Genomic DNA, 15,670 nt, shown 5'->3' with positions numbered 1-15,670 from the left:
ACAAATGTTTCTTTGAAAATGGCAGATCGCTGAACTGTTGAGAAGAAACTACAAATCTGACCTGGAAGTATCCATGCAGGCCCAGTGCGACAAGTTTGATGATCATCTCAGCTGCAAAGATCACACGGAAGACCTGCACAGTTCAAAGGGGTCAGAGGTCACAGGGTAGAAGCATGTTTTGCATCCAATTCATCCAACCATCGGCAGACAGGCGGACGAAAAACCTCGAACACACCGAGTCCCGTGCAGAAGTAGAAGTTCCAACAAAACAATAATTTTCCTGTGAAATGTCACCCATGTAAAGGTAGATCACTCTGACCAGGCATCACTGTTACTGCAAAGACTCACGATGTAAATAAACCTCAGTAAAGCTCCCTCTGAATCCCAGCTGATCCTTACTTTTCTCGAGACTTGCCAGAGGTTTATACTGTACCCCCGTTACATTTTTACCTCACTGTGCTGCTTTTCCTCTCAGTTATGCAGGTCGTTTACAGGTTTGTACCGTTGGTTTGTTACCATTTGTGATGTAGTTGCTCTGAGTGGACATTTTAAACCACTCTTGCTAGGTGGCTGAAGAACCCGCTAAAAGCATTCATCACTAAATTGGTCATGGAGGCACATCGAAGAAGAACATATGGTCCCTCCGACTGATCAAGTCTACACCAAACTAAGGGAGCAGAATGGAAAAGTCCTGATTTTAGCCTGCAGTGAAGAAGCTGCCATTAAATTAACCAAGTAGGAGATAACAGGGTCTGCAGACACTTCTTCAACACTCACCAGCTGAGCGATGGCCAGGGTCTCCATGAACTCCACCATCATAGGGTAATGTTCCATGGCTGTGAAGATGGTGCTAACAATGATGCAGATGATGATGACCAGGTCAAAGAAAGGGTTCGTGATAAAAGTGTGAAACTGCTGTTTGAGCCATCGCCAGCAGCCACAACAGTCCCCCTTCAGGAAGGCGTCAGTGCAGGTGCAGCACAAAGGCCGGTGGTGCTCCTCTGCCTCTGCAACACAAAGCTACTCTGTGAGGCCACAAACTGTGTCAGCATTAAGTTGTCTGCAGAGCCTCAGCTCTTCGTGTTTGTGTACCTGTGACTGCTCTCAGTAACGGAGCGTGTTGTCCTGTCCCAATGAAAGAAGGTGGAGATTAAAGAGGTGGAGGTAAATATCTGTTTACCTTCAACGTATTCTTGCTTAGTAGCTCGTATACCAGCTGATTTCTTCTTCTGCAGTGAGTCCTGTTGCTCTGGAGTCTCTGCCCTGCTGGAAGCCTGCTGTCCATAACAAAACACCCAAATTCAGTTATGCTAAATGACGATTTCAGCAGAGCCATCCCACAGTACTCTGAACAGTTTCCAAACAGGGTTATTTTGTGTCAGAAAGGTCATGGCTGACACAATAAGTTGAGAAGAAGCTGGTGAAAGGTCTTTGGAACAGCTGGATTTTAAATGCACACTGCCGACAGGTCTGCAGGATTGGTCACATGCTAGACACAGAAGGAAGGATATTTAGATGAAGAATAGGACGTGTTTGATATATGAACAGAACTAAAGCCCGATAATAGACCTACTCGTGTTATTCCAGTATATTTTGTACAGGTGTGGAATGTTTTAGCAACACTGGCAACACCTGGGCCTAGTGTGCCAGTGCTCCAAGCTGTCAGAGCTCAGCTGTTGGTGTGGCTCTCCTCCTAGAGACACACACCTTATGGTTATTTTATATTGTTTCTATTGTGTTGTTTACATATTGTTGTGATTTAAATTGCTGTGCTTGAGAGTCGTCATCTACCCGAACCAAATTCCTCGTATGTGTCTGCGCATATACACGGCCAATAAAGGCGATTCTGATCTCCCTTTTGTCGTGGCCATGGAGCCCATCAACCTGCTCAATGAGGCCTGTAGAGTCTGAGGTGGGGCTGTTGGACCTCAGCCACAGTAACTGGGGTTTCTCTGTGGTTTCTCTGAGCATCAGTTCTTGCCGTGAATTTGCTGCAATGCCCAGTGTGGTATTTTTATTTATTTATTTATTTATTTTATTTATTTATTTATTGTCATTGTCAGAGAACAATGAAATTACGTTTGGGGCTTCCGTACAACCCGTAAATAAAATAATGAAAAAAATAATAAATACCCCTTAAAGCCCAAGTATAAGTATTTAACCCAGTGTGACTCCAGTACAACAAGACAATCCTTAAACCAGTTCAGTGCTATTAAGAAATTGAATATGGTTATTGTCCATGAGAGGGGGGGGGGGGGGTAGAGAATTCAGGAGCCTCACAGCCTGTGGATACAGGCTGTTGGCCAGTCTGGATGTTCTGGCCTCCTCAGACAGCGAGTGGGGAAGATATTACTGATCTCTGGCAGACTTGTTCCAATAATTCTGCCAGCTTCTTTCACCACCCGCTGGAGTGCTTGCTGATCGGCCTTGGTGCAGCTGGGGAACCACACTAGAAATCCATACGTCAGAACGCTGCAGTTATAGAAGTTCAACATCAGAGATCTGGGAATGTGTGCGCTCCGCAGTCTCCTCAGGTGGTAGAAGCGCTGTTGGGCCTTCCGTACAACTAAAGTGATATGGTTGCCCCAGGACAGGTCCTCGGTCACAGTTACCCCCAAGAATTTAAAACTGCTCACCTTCTCCACCGCCTCACTGCCAATGAAGAGAGGCAGATGGTTGTTATGACCCTTCCTCCGGAAATCTACAATGATCTCCTTGGTCTTTTTGGTGTTTAAGACCAAGTTATTGTCGTGGCACCATGACTCTAGTTGTTGTACCTCTGTCCTATAGTTTGTCTCATCGTTGTTGGATATAAGTCCGAGCACCGTAGTGTCATCAGCAAACTTAACAATGAGATTGGACGGGCAGGAGGGAGTACAGTCATGGGTGAAGAGAGTGTATAACAGAGGGCTCAGGACACACCCCTGAGGGGCACCGGTATTGACCACAAGGGTGGAAGAGGTGTTCTTACCCACTCTGACACTCTGTCTACGGTTAGTGAGGAAGTCCACAATCCAGTTGCACAGAGAGGAGTTAAGTCCCAGTTGGTGGAGTTTGGGACGGAGTTTGTATCATAATGAATCATTTGTTTATATATGCATAACAGTTATTATCAGTACAGGCGTCTTAAGTTCATGTTTATTTCTCTGGAGAAGCGCACAGAGTAGGTTGATTGTTGAGATAGGGCATTGTGTGTTGCTATACTGGCGAGGCCAGGAAAGGTGGTTGTTAGGCTGAAATTGTTAAATGTTGCCATTATTGTACTTAAGTTTGTAAGCCTGGCCTTAAACTGTATGCTCAGAGACATCCTTCTGTTTCTGTTGCCCTCCCCAGCCTGTTGAATGGTGAGGGGGGCTATAGTGTAACTGTAGGCACATCCTCAGCAGGAAGTCACACAAACGTACCCCCATCCACACACACTCACTCACGTGCACATGCGGACACACACACACACAGTGTTTTAACCTTTTGTGACCATAGGGTTTTTTACAATGGGTGTTTGTGTAAACTGTGTGTCACACAAAAAAAGTCTGCAAGCGGGGGCTGGTTCTTTGGAGTAATCTGAGCTCGAGCGCAGAAGGTTTGCTCCGAGATCCTCCCCTTGCTGTAGCATGTGAAAACCGATCGATTGCTGTTCTGTATTTCTTCACGGGAATCAGTCTGAACCAGCGGGCCTGCTGTAGCGCAGACCCAACAGCGGTATTGAGTCTGTTCCAGAAGTCGAGATAAATGTAAGAATTCAGAAGAAGAGAGGGCTGTAAGTTAGGTAGACGTAAAAAAGTTGCACCTGTAACATGTGACACAAGGTTCAGCAAATAAGAAGCAACTTTATTCCCGTGTGTGGATCATTGATTCCTGCTTTTGTTTTTTTGAAGGTGCAGCACCCAGTCCTGGAGAGAATGTGGTATTGTGTTAGCACACACCTGGATGCTCCACAGCAAACTGACAAAATCTGCTGTTAAAGAGGTGCACACACTTACTGATGACCAACCAATGAACTAAATCTGATTAGACTTGATTAGTATTTGGCTGCTCATTGCCCTCCTAATTCCTGTGGAAGCAATGAGTCCTTACTGACCTCCTCCTCCTCTCTCCTCTTCAGCACCTCCACAATCCGTCCGAACTCTTCTTCTCTTTGTATGGCCTCGGCATCTTGAGTCTCTTCTTGCTCCGCTCGTGTCACAACAACCACTGCCAAAATGAGACTGAGCAGGAAGAAACAACCCGGGAAGAAGACGAACAGAAAGACGATCAGATAGGATTTTCCTGCAGTTCGCAACGTCTGCAAAGGGACAGACAGGTGAGAGAAACAGATGAGACAACCGGAGTACTGGGAGGAGCCTGCATGTGGTCATCGGTGAGTTACTGACCAACTGCATCAGGCCTTCCCAGAAGTCGTGCATCATGAGTCTGAAAAGTGACATCAGAGACCAGAAAAACGAGTCGTAGCTGGTGTATCCGAAGTTTGGGTTACTTCCTGCTTTCACACAGTTGAAACCATCTGGACACCACCTGAACACATAAAAAACAGTTTGTTTTTATTGTTGTTGCTGTCAGTGAATGAAAGAGACTCATGTTTACTTACTCAGCGTCTGACTGGTTTCCACACACCAGAGGATCAGGATGTCCAGGAATGTAGTAATAGTTTTCTAGAAGGCAGACAGACATCCAAACCGTACAAACAGATCATGTTTCACCTTTCTAATTTAAGGGCAGGGGTGGCAACGATGACAGGTGCTGAAGTCTGCACTACAAAGCCAGCTGAACATTTCTAAACTTTCTAATACCAGGATCAATTCTCGCAGAGCCCCAGGTCCTGATAACATCCCTGGACGGGCACTGAGGGACTGTGCTGCAGAGCTGTCTTCACGGACATGTTTAATACATCACTGAGCCAGGAAATACTCTCAATGACAGATTCAAGGTCACATTTACTCCGCAATTTTCAGCATCTACATTATTGTGGGTGATTTTAAAATCTGATAACAACAAATAAAACTGTTTTTGGACTTTTTGTTTTTGGACCTGAAGACTTTTCCTCAGAGGTTCACCTGATCGTGGGGCGATCGTGGCTCAAGAGTTGGGAGTTCGCCTTGTAATCGGAAGGTTGCCGGTTCGAGTCCCGGCTTGGACAGTCTTGGTCGTTGTGTCCTTGGGCAAGACACTTCACCCGTTGCCTACTGGTGGTGTTCAGAGGGCCCGGTGGCGCCAGTGTCCGGCAGCCTCGCCTCTGTCAGTGCGCCCCAGGGTGGCTGTGGCTACAATGTAGCTGCCATCACCAGTGTGTGAATGGGTGGATGACTGGATGTGTAAAGCGCTTTGGGGTCCTTAGGGACTAGTAAAGCGCTATATAAATACAGGCCATTTACCATTTATCTCACATGAGATCTCTTTCCACTGCTTTCATTGTAATGTTGGAAGAAGACCTGCGAGTCAGCCATCTAACTGTCTTAAAAGGCTAACCGGCCAATCAGGACGTGGTACGACCATCATACCTGGAGAGGTGGTGTCGTTGTGGAAATCGAACTCTGTCGTGTTTGTGTTCATCGACCAGATGACACATTTGTTCTTCAGGGTTCCCATGAAGAGCTGTAAACCAATCATAGCCAAGATGCTAAGGCAGAACAACGTCAGGATGATGACACAATCAAGCCTCTTCACCGATTGGACAAGAGCTTCGACTGTCTTCTTCAGACCTGTGAAGACAGCCCCACGCTGTGAATACAAGTCACATGCACACGCACACACACACATGCATGCGCACACACGCATGTGCATGCACAGACACACACACACACACACACCTACACACACACACGCACACACATACAGACACACACACACCTCGGCTGCATGTGAAGATCTTCAGCAGCAGAGAAATCGTCATCAGCACAGCAAACTTCCCCAAATCTACGAACTGTGACACCAATCTGAGACACAGAGTCATCATCACCACCTTCATCATCATCATCATTATGAAGCAGTGATTAAAGCAGCTGTAAAACATAAAGACACATTTACAGCCGAGCAGGAAAAAGCCAAAGTGTGTCGAGCAGAACATACAGAAGCAAAGCCGGTGATGAGGACGTGACAGTTAGTGTCCTAATATAAATCTAAAACCTTTATCAGTGACAAAGGTAGAGGAGACGTACACAGGAAAGCTACACAGGAAAGCAGAGCAGCACAGCGAGCGTTCAGCTACAGGAGGTTAGCTTGTTACCAAGCCTTAAGAAACATCAAGAGTCTCTGTGTGGTCAGTTTGCTGGGACAGTGTTTGATGTCATCCTGGATTCAAACACTGAAAGAGTCCCAGACCTAAACAAGGAGTTTCAGTGCCTGAACCAAGGAACAACTAAACTCGAAATATAAGGGTAATAACAAAGGAACGGCCCCGGGGCAGGCCAAGGACATCGTGAAGAGATCTCGGCTTTTCTGCTTAGGCTGCTGTCCCTGCAACCCAGCTTCAGATAAGCAGAAGAAAACTGGATGGATGGATGGATGTGAAAGCAGCAAAAAGATAATTTTCATCTTCACAGCTGGAAAAAGCCCACCTTATTTGCACGGACATGGATCTATGGATATGAGACCACACTGACAAGAACTGTGTTGGTGTAACTGTAAAGGTCACGTCCAGCATTGAGGGGATTCAATCGGTGGATCACATTTCTTGAGTATTTTCTGAGCTGCAGTGAGCCTTGTTATTCAGGACTGAGAGGCTCTTATTGTGAAAGCTCTTTTATACTGTTTCCTGTTTTTTGGATCACGTTAATCTGTAACCAACATTAACCCCCTAAGATCCGAACTCTTCCTCGGCATGCATTTTTAATTTCTCTTTGATATTTGGGCATTTTGGGACCTGATGAATGTAAAAATAAAGAATTACCAAATTATTTTTTTTTACCTAATTTTTGTTTCTAAGAAAAATGAAAGCCACATATGAGGATATTTGTTTAAAATTTCAATAGAACAGTAGGAGTATAATGTCCTCGTGAGTGGATATCAGGCCGTTGCAGAGCGAAATTGAGTATTTCGGTCTAAATAACCCAAAATGTGATGTCCACACGTGGACGCCAGGTCCTAGGAGGTTAAAGAAGTGAACAAAGAGGAGCTCTTCCATTAACAAACTCACAGTATAAGCAGTCCTAATTGTACCTCATCAATGAGCTTGCAGAGACACCTTCAGCAGCAACAGCTTGATGTGATCATTTTCTGTATGACTAATCAGTCTGGCTCGATTAGGAGCTGGGGCTGCTTACCCTCTTAATTCCCATGAAGGCAATAAGGCCGGACTTGTTTTTTTCTCAGGATCGTCCTGTGAAAACTTTCTTTTCCAATAACTGTACGTGTCGGAGAATCACGGCAGAGAAATAAGTCTCACCAACTTCATGTCAGCCGTTTTCCAATAAATCTAAAACCGATTACACTGAATTTTGTTTGTGCAACCTGAAGTTGCCCCCTGCTGGTCATTAGAAAGAATGCAGATTCATGGCTGTACATACAGTCTGTGTGAGAGTGTGAGGTGTGTTATTGAGCCTTACAGGGTGCTGATGATGATGATGTCCAGCCAGTTCCAGGGATCTCTGAGGAAGGTGAAGCGTCCCACACAGAAGCCTCTTGCCACGACTTTCACCAGAGCCTCAAACACGAAGATTGCCATGTACACGTACCTGTTCACATAAACGTGAGACAGAGAGCTTTCACACCAGAGAAGTCTGGGCTCGGGAGAGCCCGAGTGCCCTGGAGGGACCTTCCCTGCCGGATACACAATGGACGGGTGGCAGACATGGAGGATCGTGTGCCTGGCAGGACTGTGGATCGAGGACGCTGAAGATATCTACCTATTCGGAACCATGAAAACAGGGTTCTTGCTGATCGGAGCTGGCTTGGCCCTGGCTTATCGGAGAATTAAGAAAGTGGAACCGGCTGTTCAAACCCCCCCAAGGCTGCCCGCTGGGATTGAAACAATGGGACGAGGCGCGACGTCTCAGAATGGGCTCACTGAGTGCAGCACGGTTAAGAGCTTGGAGAATCTTATGGCTGCCATGAATACTCAGAATAAGACCTCTGAGCGAAAGTTGGATCACATCTTGGAGAAGCTCTCTGCGGTCGTGAGGTCTCAGAATCTGCTCTTTGAGCACAAGAATGACAAGACCACGGAGCGCAAGTTTGATAACATCATGGAGAAGCTCGCGGCTCTGCAACGGGAGATTGAGAGACCAGTGTCGGAGTGTTAAAGAACAGCTTTGAAATTCTCATGAGTTGTCCGCATAAAAGAAAAATCACCATCATAATGCAGCTGTCCCTTCGGCGCCAGCTGTGGGCTCAAGGCTGGAGCCAAACAACAACACCCTGATAACGACTGTGTTTAGTCTGTTCCTTCCCATTCCCTACAAGGCCACCTGGGTTGGCTGGAAGACTGTTTATTTAGCCTGGCAGGGCGAAGGACACTGTCTCATCTGAACTCTGGACATGCACACACATCCCCCCGCCCTTTCCAAACGGCTTCGATGCTTGCTCCCTCCTCGGGAACACAGCGGGTCTGAGACAGTAAAGTGCTTCCATTATACAGGGAGTGCAGAATTATTAGGCAAATGAGTATTTTGTCCACATCATCCTCTTCATGCATGTTGTCTTACCCCAAGCTTTATAGGCTCGAAAGCCTACTACCAATTAAGCATATTAGGAGATGTGCATCTCTGTAATGAGAAGGGGTGTGGTCTAATGACATCAACACCCTATATCAGGTGTGCATAATTATTAGGCAACGTCCTTTCCTTTGGCAAAATGGGTCAAAAGAAGGACTTGACAGGCTCAGAAAAGTCAAAAATAGTGAGATATCTTGCAGAGGGATGCAGCAGTCTCAAAATTGCAAAGCTTCTGAAGCGTGATCATCGAACAATCAAGCGTTTCATTCAAAATAGTCAACAGGGTCGCAAGAAGCGTGTGGAAAAACCAAGGCGCAAAATAACTGCCCATGAACTGAGAAAAGTCAAGCGTGCAGCTGCCAAGATGCCACTTGCCACCAGTTTGGCCATATTTCAGAGCTGCAACATCACTGGAGTGCCCAAAAGCACAAGGTGTGCAATACTCAGAGACATGGCCAAGGTAAGAAAGGCTGAAAGACGACCACCACTGAACAAGACACACAAGCTGAAACGTCAAGACTGGGCCAAGAAATATCTCAAGACTGGTTTTTCTAAGGTTTTATGGACTGATGACATGAGAGTGAGTCTTGATGGGCCAGATGGATGGGCCCGTGGCTGGATTGGTAAAGGGCAGAGAGCTCCAGTCCCACTCAGACGCCAGCAAGGTGGAGGTGGAGTACTGGTTTGGGCTGGTATCATCAAATGTGAGATTTACAAGGAGGGAAAACAGTACACCTCTCTGAACAGTGTCTGGGAGGCTGTGGTTGCTGCTGCACGCAATGTTGATGGTGAACAGATCAAAACACTGACAGAATCCATGGATGGCAGGCTTTTGAGTGTCCTTGCAAAGAAAGGTGGCTATATTGGTCGCTGATTTGTTTTTGTTTGGTTTCTGAATGCCAGAAATGTATATTTGTGAATGTGGAGATGTTATATTGGTGTCACTGGTAAAAATAAATAATTGAAATGGGTATATATTTGTTTTTTGTTAAGTTGCCTAATAATTGTGCACAGTAATAGTCACCTGCACACACAGATATCCCCCTAAAATAGCTGAAACTAAAAACAAACTAAAAACTACTTCCAAAAACATTCAGCTTTGATATTAATGAGTGTTTTGGGTTCATTGAGAACATGGTTGTTGTTCAATAATAAAATTATTCCTCAAAAATACAACTTGCCTAATAATTCTGGACTCCCTGTACTGAAGAGGAGGCAAACACTTCCACCGCAGATCTCTCCTAAATGGACGAGTCACACAAAAGCTGCCTCGATGGACAAACGCCACAACAGGCCTTTTAAGCCGTCTCTTAATTGTCTGTATGACAAATCTGTTCACATATCAGAACATTCTGAGCATTTCCTGTCTCGACAACAGCGAGCAAAGTCAGTTTGACCTTTACAGACCTGTGTGTGCTGCTGCTGTCAGACTGAGGACAGACTGAGGACAGACTGGCTCTTTGTCTTTGAGCCTTAGCATGGATTTAGACTTTAAAACCATTCTCATGCTGTGACTCATCGATGCTGCCATCAACAGCCCTGTTCATCACTTAGTCGTGTTTTTCTGCTCCAGATGAAAGATCTGTGTGTGTGTGTGGGTGTGTGTGTGTGTGTGTGTGTGTGTGTGTGTGTGTGTGTTCGTGTGTGTGTGTGTGTGTGTTCGTGTGTGTGTGTGTGTGTGTGTGTGTGTGTGTGTGTCTTACTTCACCACAGGAAATTTGAACTCCAGAACACCGAAGCCCAGGATCGCCAGTAGGATGAATATACTGAAGAATGTGTGAGAGTTCAGGGAAAACTCAGCTCACCTGGTCCAGAGAGCTAAAACCTGACCACACAGAGGCTCCTGACACTATGACATCATAAAGGATATGGATGAAGAAGGGTCTTGATGGCGAGGGTCCTCAACGGGTTGAATGGACTCAGCAGGTAACAAGACGAGTCAGCACTAAACCTGTTAATGATGTTTCCTTTACTGAGAACCATGAAGGTCTGCAGAGAGACAGGTGAGAGACAGACAGGTGAGAGACAGGCAAGTAAGAGACAGACAAATGGGTGAGGGACAGACAGGTAAGAGACAGGTCAGAGACCTTGCGTGATTGGTAGAAGGGATCTAGATCCTCCAATGGGATGTTGAGAAGCTGAGGGGGCAGGTCCCCATAGATTAAGGGGAGTGACTTTCCAGTCTCCAGGTGAGCAGCTGGTTTGGGCAGGTTTTTCTGAGTTACCTAGGTTACACACAGGACCTTCCCGTCATGCCGTTGATCAGCGTTATCGAGTGCACTTATTAGTTATCAGTTACTGACAGCTGAAAGTTTGATCAGTACCCATTTATTCTTCCACGTCTTTCGCTCCTTTGCCCCAGTTACATGTTGTTGTTGGACTTCCTGTGAGGCCGTCGTGAAGTGTCTGAAGACCTCCGTGCCCACAGGTGGCAGCAGAGACACCATGCTGTCATCCTGCAGTGCTGCCCGGATCTTGTTGTCACCTAGCAGCAGGGTTCTACGGGGAAAATAGGGGTGGCATTTTGATGTTTTGATCGGACCATCATGAGACAGGTTAGTTTCACTGTTTGAAACTAACCTGTCTCATGACAGTCCGATTATTTAGAAAACATTCATTAAGTCGTGAGCACTCTGGGATATAAGCCCGAGCTAAAGCACTAAACGGGTTTACTTTAGGGGGGCGCCACAGACCGCACACGTTTAGAAATCAGTTAAATGTATTTGTGTGAAATTAATTTTGTCAGATTTAAGACACCAGAGATAGGCAAGTAATGCGTTACTGTAATCCAATTAGTTTTTTTTAAATTAACAAGTAATATAAGGGACTACTATTGCAAAAAAAGTAATTAGATTACTGTTACTTTCCCATAAGCACGCTGCGTTACTGTGCTACTAAACCGTGATTTTGTTTGTGAGAGTGTCTCATGAGAATGACATAAGCGTGTGCGACATTCTTGGTAACAGACGTGTGCAGATCAACAATGGATAATATGGAGCGATGGAGAAAGTAAGACCACGCAGCGTTTAAAGCGTGGAAGTAATCACATTACTTTCAGTTTAAATCCGTAAAAAGGGACACAAACATTAGCGTCTGCTGTACACTCTGCGTGGGAAGAAAACTCTTTTCTACAGCAAAAGATGAAACTTCAAATCTGAGCGAGCAGAGAGCACGCTGCCACGGGAATGTGACATTCACAGACAAACCACCGGATCCCCCCATGACATGACCACTGTGGGCAAACCTCCACCCGCCCCACTCCTGCTAAACAGGTGACAATAGATTTAGGAGCTGCTGAATCTTTGATTTTTCTGAGCCTGTCAAGTCCTTCTTTTGACCCATTTTGCCAAAGGAAAGGACGTTGCCTAATAATTATGCACACCTGATATAGGGTGTTGATGTCATTAGACCACACCCCTTCTCATTACAGAGATGCACATCACCTAATATGCTTAATTGGTAGTAGGCTTTCGAGCCTATACAGCTTGGAGTAAGACAACATGCATGAAGAGGATGATGTGGACAAAATACTCATTTGCCTAATAATTCTGCACTCCCTGTAAGTTACGTAAGGCTTCCTCTTCACACATTCAGGACTCTTGACGTGTAGTTGTACCTAGAGTGCGTAGCTGTACGTGTGTTTTTTATGTGTTCATTGAGGAAAACTTTGCAGAGATGTGAATGATAAAGAACAAAGGCTGTCTTCAATACAAACTCAATACAAATCCTTTCTGAAATGCTGTGCCGCCCACCTGATCCAGCCCTAACGATATGCTTTATCAAAAGGGAAGTTTTAAGCCTAATTGTAAAAGTAGAGAGGCCTGTCCCCTGCACACTTTGCCCCTCTTTCCTCTCCACTCTCAGATGCTAAAACTCTCAAATAAAGCAAAAAGTAAAAAAGAAGAAACCGTAAAAGAAACATATGAAGCATTAATTTTGATCCATATAACCATAAACCACCTACTTTATGTGCCAATAACACAGTTTTATTTGTGGTATTATTTTTCTTAGTATTTTCTTACTTTTTTTGCTAAAGCAATGCTTCTAAAAAATATCCTCCATTGTCATAAATGGCCTGTATGTGTATAGCACTTTACTAGTCCCTAAGGACCCCAAAGCGCTTTACATATCCAGTCATCCACCCATTCACACACTGGTGATGGCAGCTACATTGTAGCCACAGCCACCCTGGGGCGCACTGACAGAGGCGAGGCTGCTGGACACTGGCGCCACCGGGCCCTCTGACCACCACCAGTAGGCAACGGGTGAAGTGTCTCGCCCAAGGACACAACGACCAAGACTGACCGAGCCGGGGCTCGAACCGGCAACCTTCCGATTGCAAGGTGAACTCCCAACTCTGGAGCCACGATCGTAATAGTAATAGCATTTTAGGAGTGCAGTTCTACACAGAGGAAGGAGTGCAGGTTTGTGAACCAAAGTCTATCACTGTCCCACACGTTTCACTGAAAACCAGTTTAAATCAGACTTACAGCTGTGAAGGATTCAGCCTCAGCTGATTGGCTCTCCTCAGCAGCGCACCTCTCTCCTTCGTGCTGCTCCAGAAATCAAAAAAAGACATTTTTCTGTCTTCGGCGTCCCACCTCTCACTGATACAGCTCTGTCTGTCTCTCTGTCTGAATCTGTTTTCAGTGATCAGCTCTCTGCTCCAGCTGTTTGTCAATGGCTCCTCCCACATTAGTTACAAGACACACACAAAGGAACAGAATTGGGAACCGTGTTCTCCCAAAGAGACTCCCACATCCTGATTTCCTGGAAACAGTCTCTCTATCACACACAGAGACACAAACACAGGAATGAAGCTGTTGGTTGTTTTATAAGAACTCTGTTCATCTGTGGATAAAAACATCCACAGATGTTTTTATTCACAGATGATAAAAACATCTGAAAACCCTGAAAACCCATCTGACTGACTAACTCTGCACACTTTCAGCTAGATTTCTTTTTTTTAACTCATTTTTGGCTTCACATTCCTCATCACCTACTTATTATTGCTTAGGTTAATAAGTATGTTTAGGTCGTGTTTCATCCTAAACATCAAACTTTGTCTTCATCAAACAGCTGCTGGCAATTTCCACGATTTCCATAATAAATAGAGTGAATTTGACAAAATTATAAAAAAAAAGTTCACTGCATACTTTCCTATTGTGATATCCACAGGAAAAAAAAAACAACTATGTAATTTTTGGAGAAACTGTGGTGGGATAGAATAGTGTGAAGTTAACACACTTAAAGCTTGAAGTAATTAGTGAATTGGAAGTGCTCTTGTGGCGATTGAGCAAAACAAGTGATTACTCTAGGAAGAAAATTCAAAATAATTTAATAATGTGGTAAGATTTAAATCTGTCTTTCTCTTGTCACGGTAACTTCCTGAGATATGACTCAGTATGCAAATTAGCTGAAATGAGTGGTGAGAAAGAAGCTTCCTGTGTGGAAACAGAGCAGTGACTGAGGAGGATTACTTGGTGAATTATATAATGTAGGTGAAATTAAGCCCCGTGTTTGCCTTTGCTCTCTGTTGCGTCGTACCCTCAACATGCTGTGTGTTTGTCCAGTTTTCCTGCACCTCGGTTCAAAGTCTTGTTTTGTTTTTGCTTTGCTTTTGTGAGTTTTGCCAGCAATAAAGCTGTTTTGAGTTCCAGTCCCGCTCTTTCCTGCCTGCCTGCCACACAGCCAACAATGCCAGTTTCTGGTAGTTGCAGCTCTGAGTGTTTGTTTCTTAATGGTATGAAAAAGATGTCGTCGGAGTGTAAACCAACTGGTCCCAGCTGCAGAACCCTTTGGAACCAGAGAGTGTTGTTCACACATGAAGCCTAGTCATGGAGCTCCAGATATGTTCTAGAAACATATCTGTCTCAGAGCGACGCTGGAAAAGTCATTTTTGACCAGAATATGTCCTTCAGTGTACAGATGTGCATATTAGCTTCTCTTCACTGGTTTTCTTTTAAATCCAGAATTACATTTAAGATCATTGTCATCACATGGAGAAGTGAATGACCCTTAACCGCTCTAAGCCATGCAGCTGTAACCTCAGGCTATGGAGAGATGAATGCACTGAACGCCTCTTTTCATTCCCCAGGTGTTTATACACACACTACTGCCGACCATTCAGTTTTGTCTTCTCTCTCCCAGTTTGAGTTGGGTCCTCATTCTGTGCGACCCGCTAATGTTACCTGATGCTACAAAGCTACTGTAACCATAACACGCCTAATTACTGTTATCAGGACAGTGCTAACATTAGCACAACAGTCTGTAGTGAGTTAACCAGGCAGCTGAGTGCATCTTTATTCAGTACAGGGCCCATTTCTCCACTTTCATCACCTGTTGGTCAACAGTCTACATCTCCAATCTCAGTAACAGCCCCCTGAGTTACATTGACATTAGCTAGCTCTGTGCTAATTGATGCTAACCTTTTCTTTTTGGCCCTTTTTTCTGGTGTTATTTGATAGCAACAGTGAAGAGTGACAGGAAAACAGAGGGAGAGAGAAGACATGCGGCAAAGGATTCGAACCCGGGCCGGCCGCTGACCTGCACAGGCAGCACAGTAGTGGTAATGGCCATAGTTTTGGAAAAACAAAGCTTATTAAATTAATCCAATCTCAGCTGCGGATCACACGACTTCACAGTTACAGGAATTGTCAAATAAAATATTGCAAAAGAAACAAAATGAAAATGGTAAAAAGCCTGTATTTATATAGCGCTTTACTAGTCCCTAAGGACCCCAAAGCGCTTTACGCATCCAGTCATTCACCCATTCACACACCGGTGATGGCAGCTACATTGTAGCCACAGCCACCCTGGGGCGCACTGACAGAGGCGAGGCTGCCGGACACTGGCGCCACCGGGCCCTCTGACCACCACCAGTAGGCAACAGGTGAAGTGTCTTGCCCAAGGACACAACGACCGAGACTGTCCCAGCCGGGGCTCGAACCGGCAACCTTCCGATTACAAGACGAACTCCCAACTCTTGAGCCACGATCGCCCCTGAAAATGAAGTAACAATGAAG

The 15,670-nt window shown here is 45.2% G+C and overlaps 1 protein-coding gene across 3 annotated transcripts in view; it reads right to left on the bottom strand.

The window, feature by feature from the left end:
- Positions 1-13,425, bottom strand: part of LOC113024982 (sodium channel protein type 4 subunit alpha B-like) — a 47,016-nt gene extending 33,591 nt beyond the window's left edge. For 2 of the 3 annotated variants that reach the window (XM_026172283.1, XM_026172285.1), the window contains exons 1-14: positions 13,136-13,425; positions 10,970-11,144; positions 10,733-10,870; positions 10,516-10,634; positions 10,349-10,420; positions 7,539-7,667; positions 5,845-5,930; positions 5,496-5,696; positions 4,586-4,649; positions 4,371-4,512; positions 4,079-4,282; positions 1,181-1,277; positions 778-1,007; positions 62-133 (exon numbers count right to left, since the gene is read on the bottom strand). In XM_026172283.1, coding sequence (XP_026028068.1) covers positions 62-133; positions 778-1,007; positions 1,181-1,277; positions 4,079-4,282; positions 4,371-4,512; positions 4,586-4,649; positions 5,496-5,696; positions 5,845-5,930; positions 7,539-7,667; positions 10,349-10,420; positions 10,516-10,634; positions 10,733-10,870; positions 10,970-11,144; positions 13,136-13,341 — 1,935 coding nt within the window. In that variant the 5' untranslated portion in view covers positions 13,342-13,425. The remainder of the gene's footprint in view (positions 1-61; positions 134-777; positions 1,008-1,180; positions 1,278-4,078; positions 4,283-4,370; positions 4,513-4,585; positions 4,650-5,495; positions 5,697-5,844; positions 5,931-7,538; positions 7,668-10,348; positions 10,421-10,515; positions 10,635-10,732; positions 10,871-10,969; positions 11,145-13,135) is intronic. The other variant, XM_026172284.1, reaches the window with a different exon arrangement.
- Between the last annotated feature and the right edge of the window lie 2,245 nt (positions 13,426-15,670).

This window comes from Astatotilapia calliptera, chromosome 7, assembly GCF_900246225.1.
Source record: "Astatotilapia calliptera chromosome 7, fAstCal1.2, whole genome shotgun sequence".
Lineage (NCBI taxonomy): Eukaryota > Metazoa > Chordata > Actinopteri > Cichliformes > Cichlidae > Astatotilapia > Astatotilapia calliptera.
The sequence above is the reverse complement of the archived record's forward strand: the minus strand, read 5'-3'. Positions and strand labels throughout refer to the sequence as shown.